Source organism: Rhinolophus ferrumequinum, chromosome 25, assembly GCF_004115265.2.
Source record: "Rhinolophus ferrumequinum isolate MPI-CBG mRhiFer1 chromosome 25, mRhiFer1_v1.p, whole genome shotgun sequence".
Taxonomy (NCBI): Eukaryota; Metazoa; Chordata; class Mammalia; order Chiroptera; family Rhinolophidae; genus Rhinolophus; species Rhinolophus ferrumequinum.
In genome coordinates, this window is record NC_046308.1 from 20,141,531 (window position 1) to 20,160,356 (window position 18,826).

The 18,826-nt window shown below is 53.9% G+C and overlaps 2 protein-coding genes across 6 annotated transcripts; one reads left to right on the top strand and one right to left on the bottom strand.

The window, feature by feature from the left end:
• Positions 1-15: 15 nt before the first annotated feature.
• SELENOM (selenoprotein M) lies at positions 16-2,727 on the bottom strand. 2 transcript variants are annotated; one of them, XM_033097571.1, is made up of 5 exons: positions 2,326-2,570; positions 1,117-1,152; positions 878-912; positions 449-527; positions 16-371 (listed from the first exon to the last, which is right to left on the bottom strand). In XM_033097571.1, exons 1-5 carry the CDS (start codon positions 2,443-2,445, stop codon positions 213-215), a joined length of 429 nt encoding a protein of 142 aa, XP_032953462.1. In that variant the 5' UTR covers positions 2,446-2,570; the 3' UTR covers positions 16-212. The 2 variants fall into 2 exon arrangements, with proteins under 2 accessions (XP_032953462.1, XP_032953461.1); XM_033097570.1 differs by lacking the exon at positions 878-912 and having other exon boundaries at positions 449-598; positions 2,326-2,727.
• Positions 2,728-9,328: 6,601 nt separating this feature from the next.
• INPP5J (inositol polyphosphate-5-phosphatase J) lies at positions 9,329-18,738 on the top strand. Of its 4 annotated transcripts, none has more exons than XM_033098059.1 (13): positions 9,333-9,618; positions 11,240-12,423; positions 12,791-12,907; positions 13,032-13,140; positions 13,343-13,459; positions 13,792-13,967; positions 14,394-14,505; positions 14,647-14,756; positions 14,888-15,071; positions 17,195-17,332; positions 17,495-17,572; positions 17,690-17,794; positions 17,991-18,737. In XM_033098059.1, exons 1-13 carry the CDS (start codon positions 9,514-9,516, stop codon positions 18,492-18,494), a joined length of 3,039 nt encoding a protein of 1,012 aa, XP_032953950.1. In that variant the 5' UTR covers positions 9,333-9,513; the 3' UTR covers positions 18,495-18,737. The 4 variants fall into 4 exon arrangements, with proteins under 4 accessions (XP_032953951.1, XP_032953950.1, XP_032953952.1 ...); XM_033098061.1 differs by having other exon boundaries at positions 9,342-9,618; positions 11,780-12,423; positions 17,991-18,734; XM_033098060.1 differs by lacking the exon at positions 13,343-13,459 and having other exon boundaries at positions 9,329-9,618; positions 17,991-18,738.
• The last annotated feature ends 88 nt before the right edge of the window (positions 18,739-18,826 follow it).

The window sequence follows — 18,826 nt, forward strand, 5'->3', positions numbered from 1 at the left end:
GAAAGGAGTCGACTCTCATTTAAGACGTAAGGGAGTTTAGTGAAGCTCGGGGGGAAGGGTAATAAAGGGGAGTTGAGAAGAACCCCCAACTCCATCCCTGCCTGCCTGGGGACGGGGCATCGGCCCTTAGCGAGGGAGGTGATCCCGGGACGCTGAGCGCTTCATTCTGTCCCCAGGGCTTAGGCAGGGGGGGCCCCCCCGCACTTCCAGACCTACAGGTCTGCACGGTCCGGAGCGTCTTCCGCGGGCCTAGCGGGCGCCCGCAGGTACTCAAGGGGCACAGGCTCATCGGGCGCCGCCTTGCGGTAGAAGCCGAGCTCCTGAACCAGCGCGTTGATCTCCTCACGGGTCATTTCGCTGAGTGGGATTCGCTGAATTGGAGGGGCTAAGTCAGCGCGCGGGATCCCGCCTACCGCCCCGCCCCCCCTCCCGCCTCCCAAAGCCTCACCTCCAGCTCCTCTGAGCGGTGGCCCAGCAGCACAAGCTCTGGGTCGGCCCCTGGGAGGTGTTTCATTACCAGGTTGTGGCTGAAGACGGTGTCAAGGTGAGTAGCGGTGGGCAGAGGTAGGTGGGACTTGCTGATGTTGAACAGCACAGCCTTGTTTACCGAGGTAGGGCAGGTATCCCCATTTACGCGTGAGGAAGTTAGGATCCAAAGAAGTAAAGGGCCCTCCTCCATTCCCGTATCTGGCAGTCCTCACTAGCCAATATCATTTGCCTACCCAACTTGGAGACTACCTTGGAATTCTGTGGTCAGTCACTACCAATTTCACTTGTCAGATGAAAACTATTTGTCATCCTATCTGTGAAGTTAAGTGGGAGGAGATACTGCAGATTCCCTCTTCATTCTCCCTCCCCCAGAACTGAAGAAGGATACTAGAATGGGATGTCCTGGGTGACAAAGGCCTTCACCTAGGGAGGAACCAGAGCATTAGACCCCAAACCCCTCTGGATACCGATGGGAAACTGAAGCCCACTGAGGTCACACAGCGAGTGAGGTGCAAGCTCCTGACTTCCAGCCCAGAGATCCTCCCGTACCCAATCATTGGGACCATGTTGCCCACCCCCCAAGAGTCTGGGGGGGATAGAGCTGGGGACCCCATTCTTCAAACTCACCTCCTTCAGGCGATTCAGCTGTCATCCCCCACAGGTCTGTAGGGGGACAAAATGGGAGAGGTCAGGAGACCCTCACACCTGCCCCAGCCACATCCCCAAGGCCATTTCACCCTCATCTCTGAGCTGGGTCAGGTTGTAATTCCAGAACAGCAGTTCCCAAGATGTGGAGATGGAGGCCCCTGGTGGGCAAAAGGGGTAACTGTACAGATGGGGAAACAGACCTAGGTATCCCAGGGGAAAAGAGCAAGGCCAAAGACAGGAAGGGCACTTACAGGCCTTGGGGCTCTTCCCTTCACACCTTACTGTTAACTCCTAATGCCCAAGAGAAACGATCACCCTAGTCCTCACCTGGGCCTCGCCTTTGGCCCCTAGGGTGGGGCTCACCCTCACCCTGGTCAGAACCTCAGGGTGGGGCTGACCAGAAGGAAACAGCTCAGAACTGCCCTGGCACTCCCAGGGCACTTGCCATCTGGTCCCTACCCTACCCACACAGAGCTGACCGTCCCTGCCACATGTGGCCCAGCCCTACAGACCATCTGGTGGCTTCACGGGCTTGGGAGGATGGGAGGGACCTTCCGTGCACTCCCTGAGGGAACATGGCCACTTCCCAGACCCCAGAACCACCTATTCTAGTCCTCCCTCCTCCTCCTGCCTCCCTTTTGTCAGACAGCGGGCTAAAGCCCAGAGAGGGGCTGTGATGAGCCAAGTCACACAGCAAGACAGGGACTCTAACGGGGAATTTCCTGGCGGTGGGAGGCTGCTGCGGAGTATGGTAAGCAATTCCCAGCCTCCATCCCTGGCTCCTGTATGGTGGGGGTGGCGCCCAGAAAGTGTTCCCTCCCCCAGGAAACGGGAGAGAGACCATCTGGAACTGGGGTGGGGAAGAAATTCCCGAAAAAAGTGGAGCGATGGGGGGATGGGAAGTTGTACTCCAGAGGGCAGGTTTGGGAGAGTCCTAGGCCAGAAGAGTTAGGGGATGTGATAAATGTATCTGGGGGTTCGCATTTCCAGGCCGCAAGATCGAGTGTCTCCCGCTTCCACGGTGGGTGCTGGGGCGTGCTGAGGCTGGAGCCTGAGAGGGATGGCCCCAGAGCCAATGGGGACTTGGGAGTCGGGAGAGTCTTGGAACCAGAGCGGCGGTGGTTACTAGGCTAAGGGGCCGCAAGCGTCGGGGGCGGTGATCCCGGGCTAGGGCGTCGGGGCACTCACCTCTACTCGGGCTCGGGCCAGGCCGTGCAGACGATTCCAATCGGGCCGGAAGGTGGTGGCGGCGGCCGCCAGTGCCGCCAGAAGCAGCAGCAGGGGCGGCGGAGGCAGCAGAATGCGCATTGGAACCTGGACGAAGAAGACCCGCAAACCGGAGGAGAACCACCCGGCTGCTGCGCCACGTCTGGCCCAGCGGATTGGCCCCACCCCCGCCCCCGCGCGAGGCCCCGCTCCGCAGTGAACCACGCCCCCAGCTCCGGGTCTCCGCCCCAGGACCGGCTCTGGCCCTCAGACCTTTACTTTCCCAGTCCCGAGAGTGTACACGCTTCCTCTGCCGGAGCGTGCACGCTCCGGCGGGATGAGGCCAGACAGTGTCACCTCAGGCCTGTAGGGGGCGCGGGAGGGATGAGGACGAACGGGAGTTTCTGGGCCAGACACTCAACTTCAAGTTGGGGAAACTGAGTCAGCCTGAGGAATCCATGTTTGTGTTTTTTTATCTCTCTACATGAAATTCCGATTAAGGTTTCAATTCTCTGGAACAGACATTGTGGCGATAGGAATATTATGTACTCTGTAGGAGCTGGGAGAATAAAAGGGTTAATACCCATAAAGTGTATTAGAACAGTACCTGGCACAGCGTTAGTTTTCATTATTTCATTCCTTACTTCATAAAGGCCCTACGAACTCCATTTTTCAAATTAGGAAACAGGCTCAGAAGGTAAAAAATGATTAAGTTGTGGATCTGGAATTTGAACCTGAAACGTCTCTGTGCTCATCTCACCAAACCAAAGATGACGAGATCGGGATGCCACCTCCCCTCTTCAAGCCTAAGGCAGACAAAGCCAATTGATCACTGAATCTAGACTAGGACTCAGAATCCTTCTCAATATCAAACCAAGGCTGCATTATGACTTTCATGGACCCTAGGCATTTTTGCCTTTCTGGGCCCCTTTCTCCATTAAGAAAACATTAAACGTTAGATTCTACAACTGCTTTGACAAAAAGAATATAATCCAGGTTGGATTCATTATTATATATTTTTCTTCTGATTTTAAAAGAAATTAGAACATTTTCATGTACCCCTAAAAGTATCCTGGGCCCTAGACCCTGAGCCTAATGGATGTCAGGTCTGCACTGAGCCCTTTGCTCACACCTGCTACCTTCCATTAACTGACTTGATTGTAAAGATATAATAGGTTTAGAGCCTATTATTACTTTTTAATTTTAATATCATTCTTTATAAGTAGATGAAGACACTGTTAAATATAATTAGTTCTGTCCAGACTATTGACTTGGTAGGCTATGTCTAACATTCTATTTATTGCTGTGGGAGTGAATTCATGCAAGCTCTCTGAAAAGCAATTTGACTCAATAAATCAAAACCCTAAAAACATTTCTTCAACCCAGTCATTCCTATTCTCCGAACTTGACCCAAACTAATCATCAGAGAGGGGACTGGTTGTTAGATAAAGCTTGTTTATCAAACCACTGTTTATTATAGTGAAAAACTGGAGATGCAATTTAAGCATGTCACAGCAGGGAATGAGTTAAATAAATGATGAGACCTCCATAGGATAGAAAACAATGCAATTGTTTAAAGTGATGTAGCATAGTGTTGAATGACATGGAGAATGTTCATCGTTATGGTATAAAATACAAAAAAAATACTATGAAATAGTAATATCAGTTGGGAGTTGTGATATGCTGGGCTTCAAATCACAGAAACCCCAAGTTAAACTGATTTAAACAATAAAGAGAATCTGTTGGCTCAAATAACAAAAAAGTCTAATTGCAGGGAGGGCTTCAGGCAAGGTTTGATCCAATTGATAAAGTCACCTAAACTCTCCATTTTCTTTCCATAGTGGTAGCTTATCATTGGGCCGGTTACCTACATGGTGTCAAGATGGCCGCCAGCACTAACCAGGACCGCAGACTTCTTCATTCACGTCTAATCAAGGGGAAATCATCTTTTGGGGTTACTTCCTCAGGAAAGAAAACAAGCTTTCTTTTCCAAAAGCCCTCCGCAGAAGCCTCCTATATCTCACTTGTCCATTCATGAACCAGTCGTGTGGCTGGAGGAATGGGAAGTACTCATTGGCTTCACCAACTGGAACTTATTCCTGAAGGCTGACAAAGACATGGGCTGCAATGGGTGTTACGGCAGCAAGAGTACCCAACTGATTTTATAAAATATGTATATGTCAATACATATGTCCAGACCAAAAACCAAATCTAGAAGGAAACGACTCAAGAAGTCAAAAGGTCATTTCTTGGTAGATGAAATTAGAGGTGAATTTACTTCTCCCTTACACTTTTTTCTGTATTTTCTATAATAAATATCTATTACCTAAACACAAATAGTAAACTTTGTTTACAAAAACAATGGGGCACGTGCTATGGGCTCCCTCTACCCCATCCCACACCCCAGCAAAGGCCTTAGAGTAGTTGAAGCCAGAGGCCCCATGGAGCCTGTGGTTTTTCTGCTGACAGAACAAAACCTCAATGCCCTATGGGTCCACATTGTTCACTGGATAGATGCCACCAAACCACTCTCGTTACATTAACCTGGACGCTACAGCCTGGAGAGGTCACAGACTGGCTGCTGAGGGTTGACTAGCCAGCCAGTGGAATCAGTGGTAGAGACATTGGCTACAATACTACTAGGAACATTCTGGCATCAGCAGCCAAGGGAGGCTTAGGATCTCTGCTCGTAATCCATTCCCTTATGTGGCAGTTTATAATCTAGGCCAGCGGCCTTCCTAGGTGGGGCTGGGTTTGGGGTTTAATCTGTGATGGGTTCAGGCTCAGACAGAGTCAGGGTCAGCCTTTAGCCTAAGGCCAGGTTTAGAAATGAGTCTGGGGCTGGAGTCAGGGCTCAGTCAATGATTGGGCTGAGGCCTCAGTCTCTGACCAGGATCAAGGCTCAGTCTGTGACTATACTCAGGGCTCAGTCTTTGACCAGGTTCAGTGCACAGTCTGAGCTGAGGGGTCAGTGTGTGACCAGAGTTGTGCGACCCAGAGTCTGAGTTCAGTTTGAAATCAGGGTTCAATCAATGGATTAGGCTCAGGACTCAGTCTATAAACAAGATCAGGGCTCAGTCTGCCACCAGATTCAGGGTTTAGTTAATGACTAGATTGGAGCTGTCTAAACTTGGAGTTGGGGCTCAGTCTAAAATCATGGTTAGTCTAGACAAAGGTTAGACTTCAGTCTGTGACTATGGCTCAGGCTTAGGCTTGGATTGGGGCTCAATCTGGGTCCCGAATTGAAGTCTCAAGTTGGGATCAGCCTTGGTCAGGTTTGAATCAGGCTCAGTACATGACTAGAACCAGGGCTCAATCTAAGGCCATGGTCAGAGCTCAATCTAGAGCGGAGGTAGAGAATGTCTTGGCATGGGATCGGGGCTCAGTTAACACCTAGGTTTGGGCTCAAGTTGGACCTGGGATCAGTGCCAGGGTTAGTCTGGCTGTATGCTCTGTTCTGAGCTCCAGTAAAAAAGTTTCTGAAGATAGGGGAGCCCAGGGCAGATTGGCATGCAAGAATTGAGATCCCCCAGGCAAGCTATGTCCCTGCAGTAAGCCTCTCCTTTCCTGCTGAAGCCAGGTGTCCTAGAGCCTTCTAACCTACATGGCTCTGCTGCCTGAGATCCCCTCGCACCAGAATAAAAATAGCCGCTCGCTTCAGAGCAGCTGACAGCGGGTGCCCTGCTGCCTGGGAGGAGGGGTTGCTGAGGACAGGGAGGGGGGATGCCTGAGCTCAGCCCCAGCTGTGCAACTTTGAGAAAGTCACTCCTCCTTCTTGAGCCCATTTCCTGAGGGTCAAAATGGAAGGTAAAGATGACATCTGCCGCAGTGGGTGAGAACAAGGGGACAGAGACACAACATGTGGCACTTGGTACCAGTAAGGAACCCTGGAGTTAAGTCTTAGAAAGAGAAATGCTCCCCCATGTCCTGTATGTTTTCTCCTCTGGGAAGCCCTCCCTAACGCTTGCCTTTCCACCTTCCCTAATACCTGTAGCACTCTTTACATCTTAAGACATTTCTCAGATCGTGGCCACAGGGTGACCTCCCTCACCGTGGGCCTGGGTCAGAGTGACTGGGGAGTGAAAGGAAGGACAGACCCTTGTGTACCATTACGTATCATTCACAGGAGCGCTTGGGAGGTGGATTGCAGAAGAGGAGGAAGAAAGAGGAAGGTGTATGTACCTGCTCATGGTGTATTTACTCTGAGCCAAAGGGCTGTGAGGCCGTATGTCCAAATTTTGCATCCTTTCACAGCCAGAACCTTCCACATTCCACACTCTTGCCCCTGCTGCTCCCTCTGCTTCCCAGGGCATTTCTCTTCTTTTCCATTTGGCAATACCAAATGGAATTTGTATTCCATTTATCTTGGAAGACTCCCCTTCAAAGAAGGGGTTCAACAGTCACCTCTGTGGGGGAGAATTATCCACTATCTCCTTGGGAACTCCATGTTCTGTCCCCTACTGTGTAATTCCTAGGCCTCAGTTTCTTCCTCTGTCAAATGGGGATCTTATTACCAATCTCCCAGGGTTACTATGCAGAGTAACTGAGGATAATCCGCCAATGCTTTCCTGTTCCTGACCCAAACAGCCTGAAGGGTAGCACTAAGCATTTCCAGAAGGGGTTGGACAAGCTGTACCCTGAGCCTCGGTACACACACACCACCCCCCAGCGTGAGGGAAGGGAGGGAGCCAGCCGTCTGCACAGGGAGGCAGTGCTCCCTGGCAGCTGCCCCCGGCCTGCCACCCTGAGCCCCAGAGCCTGTTATCTACCTCCTTAGTCATCACACCAGGCGCTCAAATATAGCTCTTATCCTGCTCCCTTCTCAACCAGGGTCCGCCCCCCCCCCCCCCCCCCCCCCCCGTCCCCCGCCACTGCCTTTCCCTGGTAAGGCCACGTCTAGGTTCCAGAGCCCCTTCCCCCCAGGAACACAATAATATTGGGCCTCAGTTTCAGCATCTACCCGATGGGCAGGTTAGAGATGATGATGATGATGAAGATGAAGATGATGATATTGATGATATTGATGAGAACTCCAGAGCAGTTGCCCTTACTGAGAACTTACTCGTGCCAGGCTCTGTGCGAAACACTCCATATGTATTATCTTATTGAATCTTCACAGCAACCTTAGGAGGTATGTATCTACTGTTTTTATTTCCCTTACACAAATCAGGAATCTGAGTGATCTTCCGAAGTAAGTCAGTGACAGGGCTAGAAACAAAGTTCCCTGCAGGGTCTGAGCTCAGCGAAGGGAGATGATAGGAAATCCAGGGCTGACTCTCTGGGGCACAGGAGCCCTCTGCACAGTCATTTGCATGACATTTGCCTGGCTTTCAAAGGGCAGTGATGCCCTTATACCGGCCCCAATGGCTGAGGCTTAGGACTGGCCCCAGGGATCTGGATCTACCTGGATCTCTTCCAGGATTGCATCAGAAGCCTAGTATTCTTAGGGGTCTCAGTTTTCTCATCTGTAAAATAGAGGTCAGAGGGCTGGACAGGGTAAATTCAAATTTTCTTTCCCTCTCTGGTGGCCTGTGTGCCACCACCATGTCTACTCTCACCTCCTCCCTCACCGCCACCCCCACCTTCACCTCCAACTCCTCTACCACCTCTTCTTCCATCAATATAACACCCCACCACCTCTCCGGCACCCATCTCTCCTCCCCTTTTACTATCACCCTCATTGACATTACTACCACCCCTTCATTCTATCTCCACCACCTCCACCTTCTGTACCTTTGTTATCACTTCCTCCATTGCCATCACCATCACCTGCAATACCTCCCCCATCACTGCCAGCCCTGCACTTCTGTCATCATAATTACGTAGATCATCATCTCTACTACTACAATCACCTCCACCATCACCGTCCAAAAACCTTTCTACTCCAGGGCTCTGATATGATCTGGGTCTTCCCCTCTGCAAATTCCAGCCTGACAGAGTTGCTGGCCTAGAAACATAGACTAGGCCCAGAGACAGTCAAGCAGAGAAGCCCATCCAGGGGAGGTGAATGTGGCATCTGTCCACCTCATTTTCATGTAGGGGACCACACAGGCCTATGAAGATGCAGAGATGACTGTTGACTAGCAAGGAGCTCTGGGCACAAAACTCTAAACATTTTCTCTCTAAACTGAGTAAGATCAGTAAGGAATTGGGATTTCAGGGACGGCTTAGCAGATAAGAGTGAGAATAAGAAGGCAGAAGTAGAGGGCCCATAGCCATCCCTGAATCTTGTCACTCACTCAGTCTTCTCATTCATTCATTAATTCATTCATTCATTCGACAAACACTTCGCTAGGCCTGTTGGAGTCCGTTCCCCTACTGCTGGCCCTTCTCCACTCAAGTTCCCTTCCTCCAGTCATCCCAATTGGCTCACAGGTCTTAAGTTACTGAGGGCACTCCCTTTCCTCACTGAAACTCAGGAGACCTCCCTAGCTTACCAAGTGACCTTGAATATGTCCCTGTCCCAAACCACACCCACTGAGTATAGGAGAGATAAAAGTGGAGAGGAGCTGGGCTGAGATGGGCCTTGCTGTGGGGACATCCTAGGGCAGGCAGGGAGGTGTCTGCAGAAAAGGAGGGGCTAGTGCTCAGGCTGAGATGGGAAAGGACTCCAGTGGCTGGAGCCTGAGTGTCTGGCTTCGGTTTGGGAAGGATAGAGCCAGGCAGGGGGCGGGCACTAAGACCTGAAAATGGGGCAAGGGTGGGGGCCAAGGCAGGTCCTTAGCTGGCAGGGCATCAGGAAGGTCACAGGATCAGGGCAGGGACTCAGGTGTTCCTGAGGCCATAAAGAGAGTACTGACCTCCCAGCTACTTGTCTCTACCTTACCCTCAGGTATGTCAATGCCCCTCCCTTGAGCAAGGGCCAGCCAGAGGGGGGAGGAGGAGGGGAGTTTGCAGACAGACAACTTCTTCCATGCTGCCAGTTAGGATCCAAGCCAAGCCAATGGACACACTTCCCCACACCCCCATGGCCATTCCAGCCTCAGCAGCCAGCCTGAAGAGTTTCCAGGGTGTAGGCCACCTTGCCCTGCCCACCTCTAGTTTGGGAAGTGGGTGCCTGTGCCTTTAAATTCTCAGCAGGTTGAAACGGCTGATGACATCACTGGTCCCCAGGAGCGGAGGAGCTGGAGCCAGAGCCTGAGGGAGCCCGGGCTGCCGAGGGCTGCAGACATGGAGGGCCACAGCAGCAGTGGCAGCAGGAGGCCAGGGACCCAGGCTGGCCTGGGCCCCCTACCCATGCCCCATGGGGTTTCCCAAACTGGAGCACCCATCAAGGTAAGAGCCCTAAAACCCAGCCTCCCCATTCCTGATCTTTGGTCCCACACCCCCCCACACACTGCAGGCACCCTGGTGCCCCTGGTTGAGGGGCTGGTACTCTCCTCTGCCCATCGAGCAGGGCTGGGTGAACAGGGCACCCTGGGGTTTGAGGAGCAGTGATGGAACACCCAGAGAGAAACGGAGTTAGCTATCTCCAGGAGCCCCCAGGAGAGCACTGGACTGGGTGTTAGGGGACCCAGCTGTGCTTCAGCTTTGCTGTGTGACCTTGGACAAGTTGCTTGTCCTCTCTGAGCCAATGCAAAATGAGGAGGCTTGTCTCTGAAGACTAAAATTGTGACATCTGGGATGTCTAAGTTAGTGCTGGAGGCCGTGTGGTAGTTGGTGGTGGAGGGGAATGCAGAGTGGGACACTTGGAGCCAAGGAGAACACCCAAAATGTAACCTTAAAGAGCTGAGTTTGGGGAGGGAGATGGAGGCAGAATTTCAGGTTCTCTGAACCGAGAAGGACACAGGATGCAGACAGACTGCATCTCTGGAGGCAGGGATGGGACTATCCCAGAGTGAGTATAAACCTTCTTTTGCCCTCCCTGGGAAAGGACACTTTGTCTTGTTTTCTAAAGACAGGGGCATCAGAAACGGGACAGATGGGGAAGGGAGAGGAGGTCCCTACAGTGCCCCATGCCTTCACTCTACCTGCTGGTCAAAAAGAGGATACCTGCTTACCTGTCCTCACAAGTTGGGGAGAGGGTGAAGAGGGTAAGAGGGTACAAACTGGGCACAGAGAGGTGTGATGCCAGAATCAACAGAATCCTGGACTTGCTCTGAACGTTAGAATCACACTTGGTGAGGATGGACTATTCCACAGGATTCAGATGGAATCCTAGCAAATGTTGGGCTCATAAATGCAAAAAATATGAGATTGAGTTTTCCCAGGAACCAGGTGTGGCCAGGGACTCTTCACCAGGTTTCTTTGTTTTACAGACAGGGAAATTGAGGCCCTGGGTAGAGGGGTGCTTGCCGAAGGTCAAGCAGAGCTGGAATTGGAATTCTCAGCCCCAGGCTCTTGCTCCTGCGTGGAGCTCTAGGAATGGGTGAGGACAGAGAGGGCTGTGACCAAGGTTTGGAATGTTTGGTGGAGGAAACCTGAGGGTTCCTGGGAACTGTGGAGGAAGGGAGGTGTATCGAACAGGCTGGATAGGTGGCCAGAGTGGGCACATATGGAGTGTCAGGTCAGTGGCCCTTGACCAGGGGAGCAGTGGGGACTGCAGGAAGCTTGCCCACGGAAGCTGGCTCCAGACACCCAATACTCCAGGCTGGCCAGGAAGTGGGTGCCAGCCAGGAAGGTTCAGACTCACACTCTGCCTCATTTGATTCAGGGTCTTAGTTTCCCCAGCTCTGAAAAAGATGTCAGACTTGAGGGAGGGGATAGGTTCTGTGTCCTGTTTCCTCTAAAAGAGAAGCTGATTTGCACAGGAGTGATTGAGATGAGAAATTAGGAAGAACTTCCTTGGATAGATGTACGTTTCTTAGCTTGATGGAATCTGCTGGTGTCTATACAGAAGTTGAGGCCCAAGCCTCTGGTTAGGGTTACCGTGTGTCTTTAATTTGTCCTCTACAAGGTGGACTCAAGTTTTCAGCTCCCAGCCAAGGAGAATGCAACCCCAGTACCCTTGGAACCAAGGCTGGCTCTGGCACCTATGGGGCCACGAGCCACTCTGCCACCTTCCTCAGAGGGGCCAAGGCTGGCCCTGGCATCTTCTCAATCCATCCTGGCTCCACTGTCCACCTCTGGAGGGCAGAAAACAACTCCTGCCAGTCGCAGCTCCAGCCTGGCTCCAACATCTGTGGGCCAGTTGGTGATGTCTGCCTCTGCTGGGCCGAAGCCTCCTCCAGCAACTTCAGGCTCAGTCCTGGCTCCAACATCCCTGGAGCAGCTGGTGATGTCTGCCTCGGTCAGGCCAAGGCCGCCCACAGCCACCCTGGGGCCCAGGCTGGCTCCAATGTCCAGAGACCAGAAGCAGGTGCCACCTGCCTCCATGGGACCCAAGCCAGCACTGGCCACTTCAGGTCTGAGCCTGGCCCTGACATCTGAGGAGCAGTCCCCACAGCCTCCCACCAACTCTTCTCCAGTGCCCAGTCCAGTTCTGTTGTCCTCTCAGGAACAGACCCTGGCTCCAGCATCCATGACATCAGCCCCGGCTTCTGTGGGACGGACACCAGCCAAACTGAGGGATGCCCTAGTCCCTAGACCTCTCCCCACTTCTGAAGGGCATCTCCAGCCACCAGCTCAGGCATCCAGTCCTGTGGGCTCCCCATCCTTGATCCAAACTCCACCAGACCCCTGGATCTCCCCTTCCTTCAGAGCCCGGCCTGAGGTCCCCCGAAGCAGCCCTGAGAATCCTGTTGTGCCCCGTCCACCCCAGACCCTGCCCCTGGATGTGGGCCAAGGTCCTCCAGAGCCTGGCATCCGCTCCCCAGGACTTCTCTCCCCCACCTTTAGGCCAGGAGCCCCCTCAGCCCAGACCATGCCCCCACCTCTGCCTAAGCCACCCCGGTCTCCCAGCCGATCCCCCAGCCGCTCCCCTAACCGCTCCCCCAACCGCTCCCCCTGTATACCCCCAGCCCCTGAGATGACCTTCCCCAAGCCTGGCACCCAGGGTGCAGGGCCTTGTGGGTGCCTAAGCCCCAGCCTTCAGACCCAAGAAATCCCAGCCCCAGTCACCACCTCTCTTTCTACATCGACCTCGTCGTCATCCTCCTCTTGGTCAGCTCAGCCTACCTTCAAGAGCGACCCTGGCTTCTGGTGAGGGGGCACTCTCCCAAGCAAGATTGTTGGGGCTTCATCTCTGAGACTAGCCATCCTGCCAAGTGGCTTGCCCTACCCTGCTCAAGTTTACCTCTCTAAGGAAGAGTCCTTGGGGGTGTTGGGCCCTTGGGGGTGTTGGGACCCTCAGAAGTAAGCATTCCCTCCTAAGGGACTTGCCCACCCCTGCCTCAATTGATCTCTCCTGAGAGTCTGGTAAGAGTGATACTGGGCCCACTGTGGCTCCTTCTGAAGGCTTACGCCCACTCCTGCCTCAGTTTATTTCCCTAGAAAGAGACCCGTGGGAGGGAGACTGAGGATGAGGGAAAGGTGCCCAGCAGTAATCCCTCCGATATGGCACCCCCAGGATCACTGTGGTCACGTGGAACGTGGGCACCGCCATGCCCCCTGACGACGTCACGTCCCTCCTCCACCTGGGCAGTGGCGGCGATGACAGTGACAGGGCAGACATGATCGCCATAGGGTGAGGGGGCAGGGGGCGTGGACCCCCCCTCCCCAGCCTCTCCTGCCTTCCAAACCCTTGCCCATGGGAGGGGCTTCTAGGGCGCCCTCCAACCCCTGGCAGCCTCATCCCACCCCCCTCCCAGGTTGCAGGAAGTGAACTCCATGATCAACAAGAGGCTCAAGGACGCGTTCTTCACAGACCAGTGGAGCGAGCTCTTCATGGACGCGCTGGCACCTTTCAACTTCGTGCTGGTAACGCCTCCGTCAGCCCCCGAACGGGCGCAGACCCCTGGATTCTTAGATCTGACATAACTCATTGTGGGGTCCGCTCGGCCTCTGTTGCCGGGTCTTTAAAATGGGAGGATGGAGGAGCAGCCCTTTAGAGCCGGAAAAGGCGAAGGCCGGCTAGCTGGGGTTGGGTCGCGCCCCTCAGCCCGGTCGCCTCCCGCCGCAGGTGAGTACTGTGCGGATGCAGGGCGTCATCCTGCTGCTGTTCGCCAAGTACTACCATCTGCCCTTCCTGCGGGACGTACAGACCGATTGCACGCGCACTGGCCTAGGTGGCTATTGGGTGAGCGCGGGAGTGGCAGGAAGGGGACAGAGCCCAAAGGGGGCCATAGATTAGTCCACAGATGCCCAGCACCCGCAAGGTCCTCTCCCCGTGCTCCACCCCTTATTCTGAGGCCTGCCTCTCCCCAACCCCACCCACCACCCCATTCCGTTTTCTAGACCCCGCCCCCTTCCGTCCTGGCAGAGTTTAGTGCTCTGCCGCTTTCCTTAGAACACGCTCGGCTCCAAGCCACCTCCACCGGCTGGTTGGCCCCGCCCCTCCGTACACCCTGCTTCATACCGCACCTCCTGGCCTGGTCCCCGCCCATAACCCGCCCAATCTTCCCTCCCAAGGGCAACAAGGGTGGAGTGAGTGTGCGACTGGCGGCCTTCGGGCACATGCTCTGCTTCCTGAATTGCCACCTGCCGGCGCACATGGACAAGGCGGAGCAGCGCAAGGACAACTTCCAAACCATTCTCAACCTCCAGCAGTTCCAGGGGCCCGGGGCACAAGGCATCCTGGATCACGAGTACGGGCCAGGGCGGGGCCACGTGGAGCTTGGGCGGGGCTAGTGAAGGAGGGGTGGGCCTCAGAGGCGAGTGTCTGCCAACTTGCGAGAAGGAACCTGAGTACCTGCCTGGGTGGACCTTGCGGAGAGAGGCAGGGCCAAACTCCATCTGGGAACACAATGCTGGGTAAGTTTGATGAGGGCGGAGCCTGCAGGGTGGAGCTTAGGTGAGGGGCAGGGCCTTACTGAGGGTCTGAACCTAACTTTCCTCTAAATCCGCTCACACCTCACTGCTGCTCTTTGACCGGCTGGGGCTCTGCTGCCACCCACCCACCCACTGCATCATCGCTAGGGACATCCAGTGTTGTCGGGCTGGGTGGGGATGGAGAAGGATCAGGGTTGGGCTGTTCCACCCCATGGACCCCGCCGACCTTCATCCTCGAACAGCATCGTGTTCTGGTTCGGGGACCTAAACTTCCGCATCGAGAGCTACGACCTCCACTTCGTCAAGTTTGCCATTGACAATGACAAGCTCCACCAGCTCTGGGAGAAGGACCAGGTGCAGAATCCCAGCCTACACCCCCCAAACCCCCAAGCACACAGAGGGTGCCTCAGGACATCTGTATCCTAGGCTATGGTCCTTGTTTTCACCTGCCCTGCCCAAGCTGTTGTCCAATTCTGCCCTTTTGGACCCTCACAGCTCAACATGGCCAAGAACACCTGGCCCATCCTGAAGGGCTTCCAGGAGGGGCCCCTCAACTTTGCACCCACTTTCAAGTTTGACGTGGGTACTAACAAATATGATACCAGGTGAGTTCAGCACTGGGATGAGGTCGGGATGTGGGCTGAGGTCTTCTGGATAAGGGAGACAGGGAAGAGGGACAAAAGGTAAGTCTGGGGGCTGTGCCTTGACTCGCTTGGGCTATGCCTGCCCACTGCAGTGCCAAGAAGCGCAAGCCAGCCTGGACAGACCGTATCTTGTGGAAGGTCAAGGCTCCAGGTGGAGGCTGCAGCCCCTCAGGACAGGAGAGCCACCGGCTCCAGGTGACCCAGCACAGCTACCGCAGCCACATGGAATACACAGTCAGTGACCACAAGCCTGTGGCTGCCCAGTTCGTCCTACATGTGAGTCCTGGCTTCATCCTCCCCTCGTGACATCCCCAAGCCCGGTTCATTATTCCACAGCCCACCCCTTGCACCTGCCCTCAGCAGCACCCATTTGTCATGGCAGAGTGGGAGTGGGTTATGATCTCCATTTCCAGAAGAGGAAACTGAGGCTCAGAGACACAGCATCACTTGCCCAAGGTCACACAGCCTGTAAAGGGAAGAATTAGGAATTGAACCCAGGTTAGTCTGATATCAGAGCCCATGCCTTTTCCGCTGACCTCTAACTGCCTTCTTCCAAGAAAAATTTAGGGCAACTTATGTTAAAATTCACATACATAATAAGATCAGCAAACTCAAAATGTTTACCCCATGCAGCACTCATTCATATTCATTCACTATTTATTTACCATCTTACCAGATGACAGGTACTATAAGAGCAAGGTAGTAATGGGGAGGGGAAGTGGAGTTATAAAAAATACAAAGCTAAACTCTAAATAGTTACTATAATTTAGCACCGTGTGTAGGATTGAGATCCCTAGCTGCCCTGAAAAAGGGGGGATGCAAGAATGTCAGAATGTCAAAACTGGACCTGAGAAACTAAGTCCAACTCTTTTTCTATGGAGAAACTGAGGCCCCTAGCAAAGCAGGCATGTGCCCCCAAGTCACACACAGGCTCAGCAACAAAGCGGGGTAGAGTCCATCTTTCTAGCCCTGAAACCCAACTCTGGGCTCTCCGATTCTCTTGATAAGAGGGAGCCCAGCAGACCAGAGAATGTTTTCCTTGGTGAGTTTGTCATGTGGTCAGTCATTGGGACATTGGCCAATATCTTCAGCTGGGAAAGGAAATCTGCCTATGTCTGGCCTCCCGGGACCTTTGGTAAAAGGCTTGGGCATGAGGTTTAATCCTCACCTTGAGAACTACTCCCTTTGGGCACTCTGCCCTGACCGTTCCCTCTTCATCCAGGACTCTGTCCCTTATAAAATGTTACCTGTTGAGCACCTACTAATTGCCGCACCCTGTGTGCAGTACTTTACATATGTCATCCCTTTGAATGCCTTAGTAGGCCCTGAGATGTCCAAATTCTCCTCCCAGTTTTACTGGTGAGGGAAACTGAGGCTCAGAAATCTCAAGTCTCTTACCCAAAGCAACACAATCAGAATGGGGCTCAGCAGGAGTTTTGACACTGCAAGGCCCTGGAGGGCATTTCCAAGAGCCCATCTTGGCCAGACCCATTGTTAGGAACCCAGGGGCAGGGAGAAGATGTGCTGGCTTTTCTGGAGCAGCTTGGCCCAGAAGCTGAGGGAGGGAAACCTGAGACCAGATAAACAGGGAGAAGACAAAAGCCTGAGGCTGGCATCACCTGAGTCCTCTGAGGGACAGACGTGGAGCCAACACCCTGGCCACCTGTCACCCCAGCAATACACCCACGTGGGTGACAGTGGGAGGAGGATATCCATGGTTATAATTTGTCTTCACAGACTGATGACAAGTTCATAGTCACTCCTTAATACAGGTGGGGAAACTGAGTCTTAGATTGGTTAAGGGCTTACCTGAGGTCACACAGCAAGTTAGTAGCAGCCTAGAAATGAACTGAGATCTCTAACCTTCTACTCCGGGCTCTTCTTGCCCACTCAGAGATGTTCAGCTTGCTCTAGAATATCCAGTACATCATGTTTCCCTTCCTAGCATATAGGCAAATCATTTATTGAGCACCTACTGTGTACTGGGAAGTTTATGGGATGCTTTACAAATGGTATTTCATTGAATCTGCCGGACAATCCCAAGAGTTAAATAAGATCATCCGAGTTTACAGACAGAAGACCTGGCATTCAGAGAAGTTGAGAAACTCACCCAAGGGTCACTCAGCCTGTCAATGGCAGAGCCAGGGCCAAACCCATGGTCTACTAGCTTCAAAGCTATGTTCTCACTCCCTAAGGAGGCTGTGGGCAGAAAGAGCCCTGGGCAAAAAGGTAGGAAGCCTGGCATTTATCCTAGACCCGTTCTGCCTCAGTTTCCCTGTCTCTGCAGTGACTGCAAAGGCTCTTATCTCAGCCTATTTCTGCTGACTCAGGACCAAGGGCCCTAGGTGCATGAAATACGAGAGGGTTTCCCCTGATGTTGTCCCCTTGCCCCTGGGCAGTTTGCCTTCAGGGACGACGTGCCACTGGTGCGGCTGGAGGTGGCAGATGAGTGGGTGCGGCCCGAGCAGGCTGTGGTGAGATACCGCATGGAAATGGTGTTCGCCCGTAGCTCCTGGGACTGGATCGGCTTGTACCGGGTGAGAAGGGGGGGGGATGGTCAGCAACTCGGGGAAGGAAGGGCCTGGAGGAACAGCCCGGTACCCAGGTGGGACCATGGGCTTCTCCAGAATTCAATGCCACACTGGAAAGCTGCTGAGGTCAGGCCATAGGGGTCACAGACCTGATTCTTCTCACCCCAGGTGGGTTTCCGTCACTGCAAGGACTATGTGGCTTATGTCTGGGCCAAACACGAGGATGTGGACAGGAACATCTACCAGGTACTCAAAAAGGGGTGGAAGGGAGAAAGTCCCCGTTGCCCTTGGGGGCTCAGGACTCAGCTTAGGGGATTCTGTGGCTGCCTCCTTGAACCCAACCTGAGCCTATACCCCCACCAGGTGACATTCAGTGAGGAATCACTGCCCAAGGGCCATGGAGACTTCATCCTGGGCTATTACAGCCACACCCACAGCATCCTGATCGGAGTCACTGAGCCCTTCCAGGTGAGTAGACCAGACTGCAGGGTCAGGGGTGCCAAAAGATCCTATTCAAATGCCACAGCCTCTACATTCTGCTCTGTAACCTCCTGCAAGTAGCCTCAACTCCCTGGGTCTGCCAAGGAGGAGTGTTGGAGTGGTTCCAAGAGGCCCCAGTGGCCAGCTGGGGAATGGAGCACTCCAATGACAACCTTCCCCCCAGATCTCGCTGCCTACCTCGGAGTTGGCCAGTAGCAGCACAGACAGTACAGGTGCCAGCTCGGAGGACGAGGATGACAGCACCCTGGAGCTGCTCGCACCTAAGTCCCGCAGCCCCAGCCCTGGCAAGTCCAAGCGGCATCGTAGCCGCAGTCCGGGCCTGGCCCGCTTCCCAGGCCTTGCCCTGCGGCCCACCTCTCGTGAACGCCGAGGCACCAGCCGAAGCCCCTCACCCCAGAACCGCAGCCTGGCCCACGTGGTCCCCAGCAGGTGCAATGATGGCGGCAGCCAGAGCAGTAGTGAGGGGACCTCTGGGCTGCCTGGCTCCTGGGCCTTCCAACCATCTGTGCCTCAAAGCCTGGGCTTGCTACCTTCCTTGCGCCTGGAGACCGTAGATCCTGGAGGTGGCAGCTCCTGGGGACCTGATCAAGATGTTCCAACCACCGACAGCCTGTCTCCCAGCCCCCAAGGCCAACAGAAGCTGGAGGAAGAGGGCCTAGGTCCCTGAAAGTGGGGTGGGAAGGTGGGCCCAGGTGGCTCTCACTCTGCCCCAATCTTCTGCAAACCTGCCTGCCTCCCTTCTGTTGCTGCTCCAGCTTTATCCACACCTGCCACTCTGTTCTGGCCAGGGGTGGCCAACTTGGGTCCCCCAAACTCGGTCCTGGCATCTCAACTGTGACAATCAGCAAAGCTCTATCTAGCTCCCATCTGGGATGGGGAGAAACAATCCTGGAGGTAATCAATTAGGAATTAAATTCTCAAGCCTCACTCCCGACTCCTTCTTAACTTGTTGGCAGTCTGGGGGTGGGGGTGGTCAGAAAAGGGGACTAAAGGACAGTA

Bases quoted from the DNA above. Each gene is read 5' to 3' on its own strand.
- INPP5J (XM_033098059.1), top strand. From the start codon at position 9,514: ATGGAGGGCCACAGCAGCAGTGGCAGCAGGAGGCCAGGGACCCAGGCT. The intron at 14,757-14,887 runs GTGAGTTCAGCA...TGCCCACTGCAG, and splicing joins ACTAACAAATATGATACCAG to TGCCAAGAAGCGCAAGCCAG. The intron at 17,333-17,494 runs GTGAGAAGGGGG...TTCTCACCCCAG, and splicing joins ACTGGATCGGCTTGTACCGG to GTGGGTTTCCGTCACTGCAA.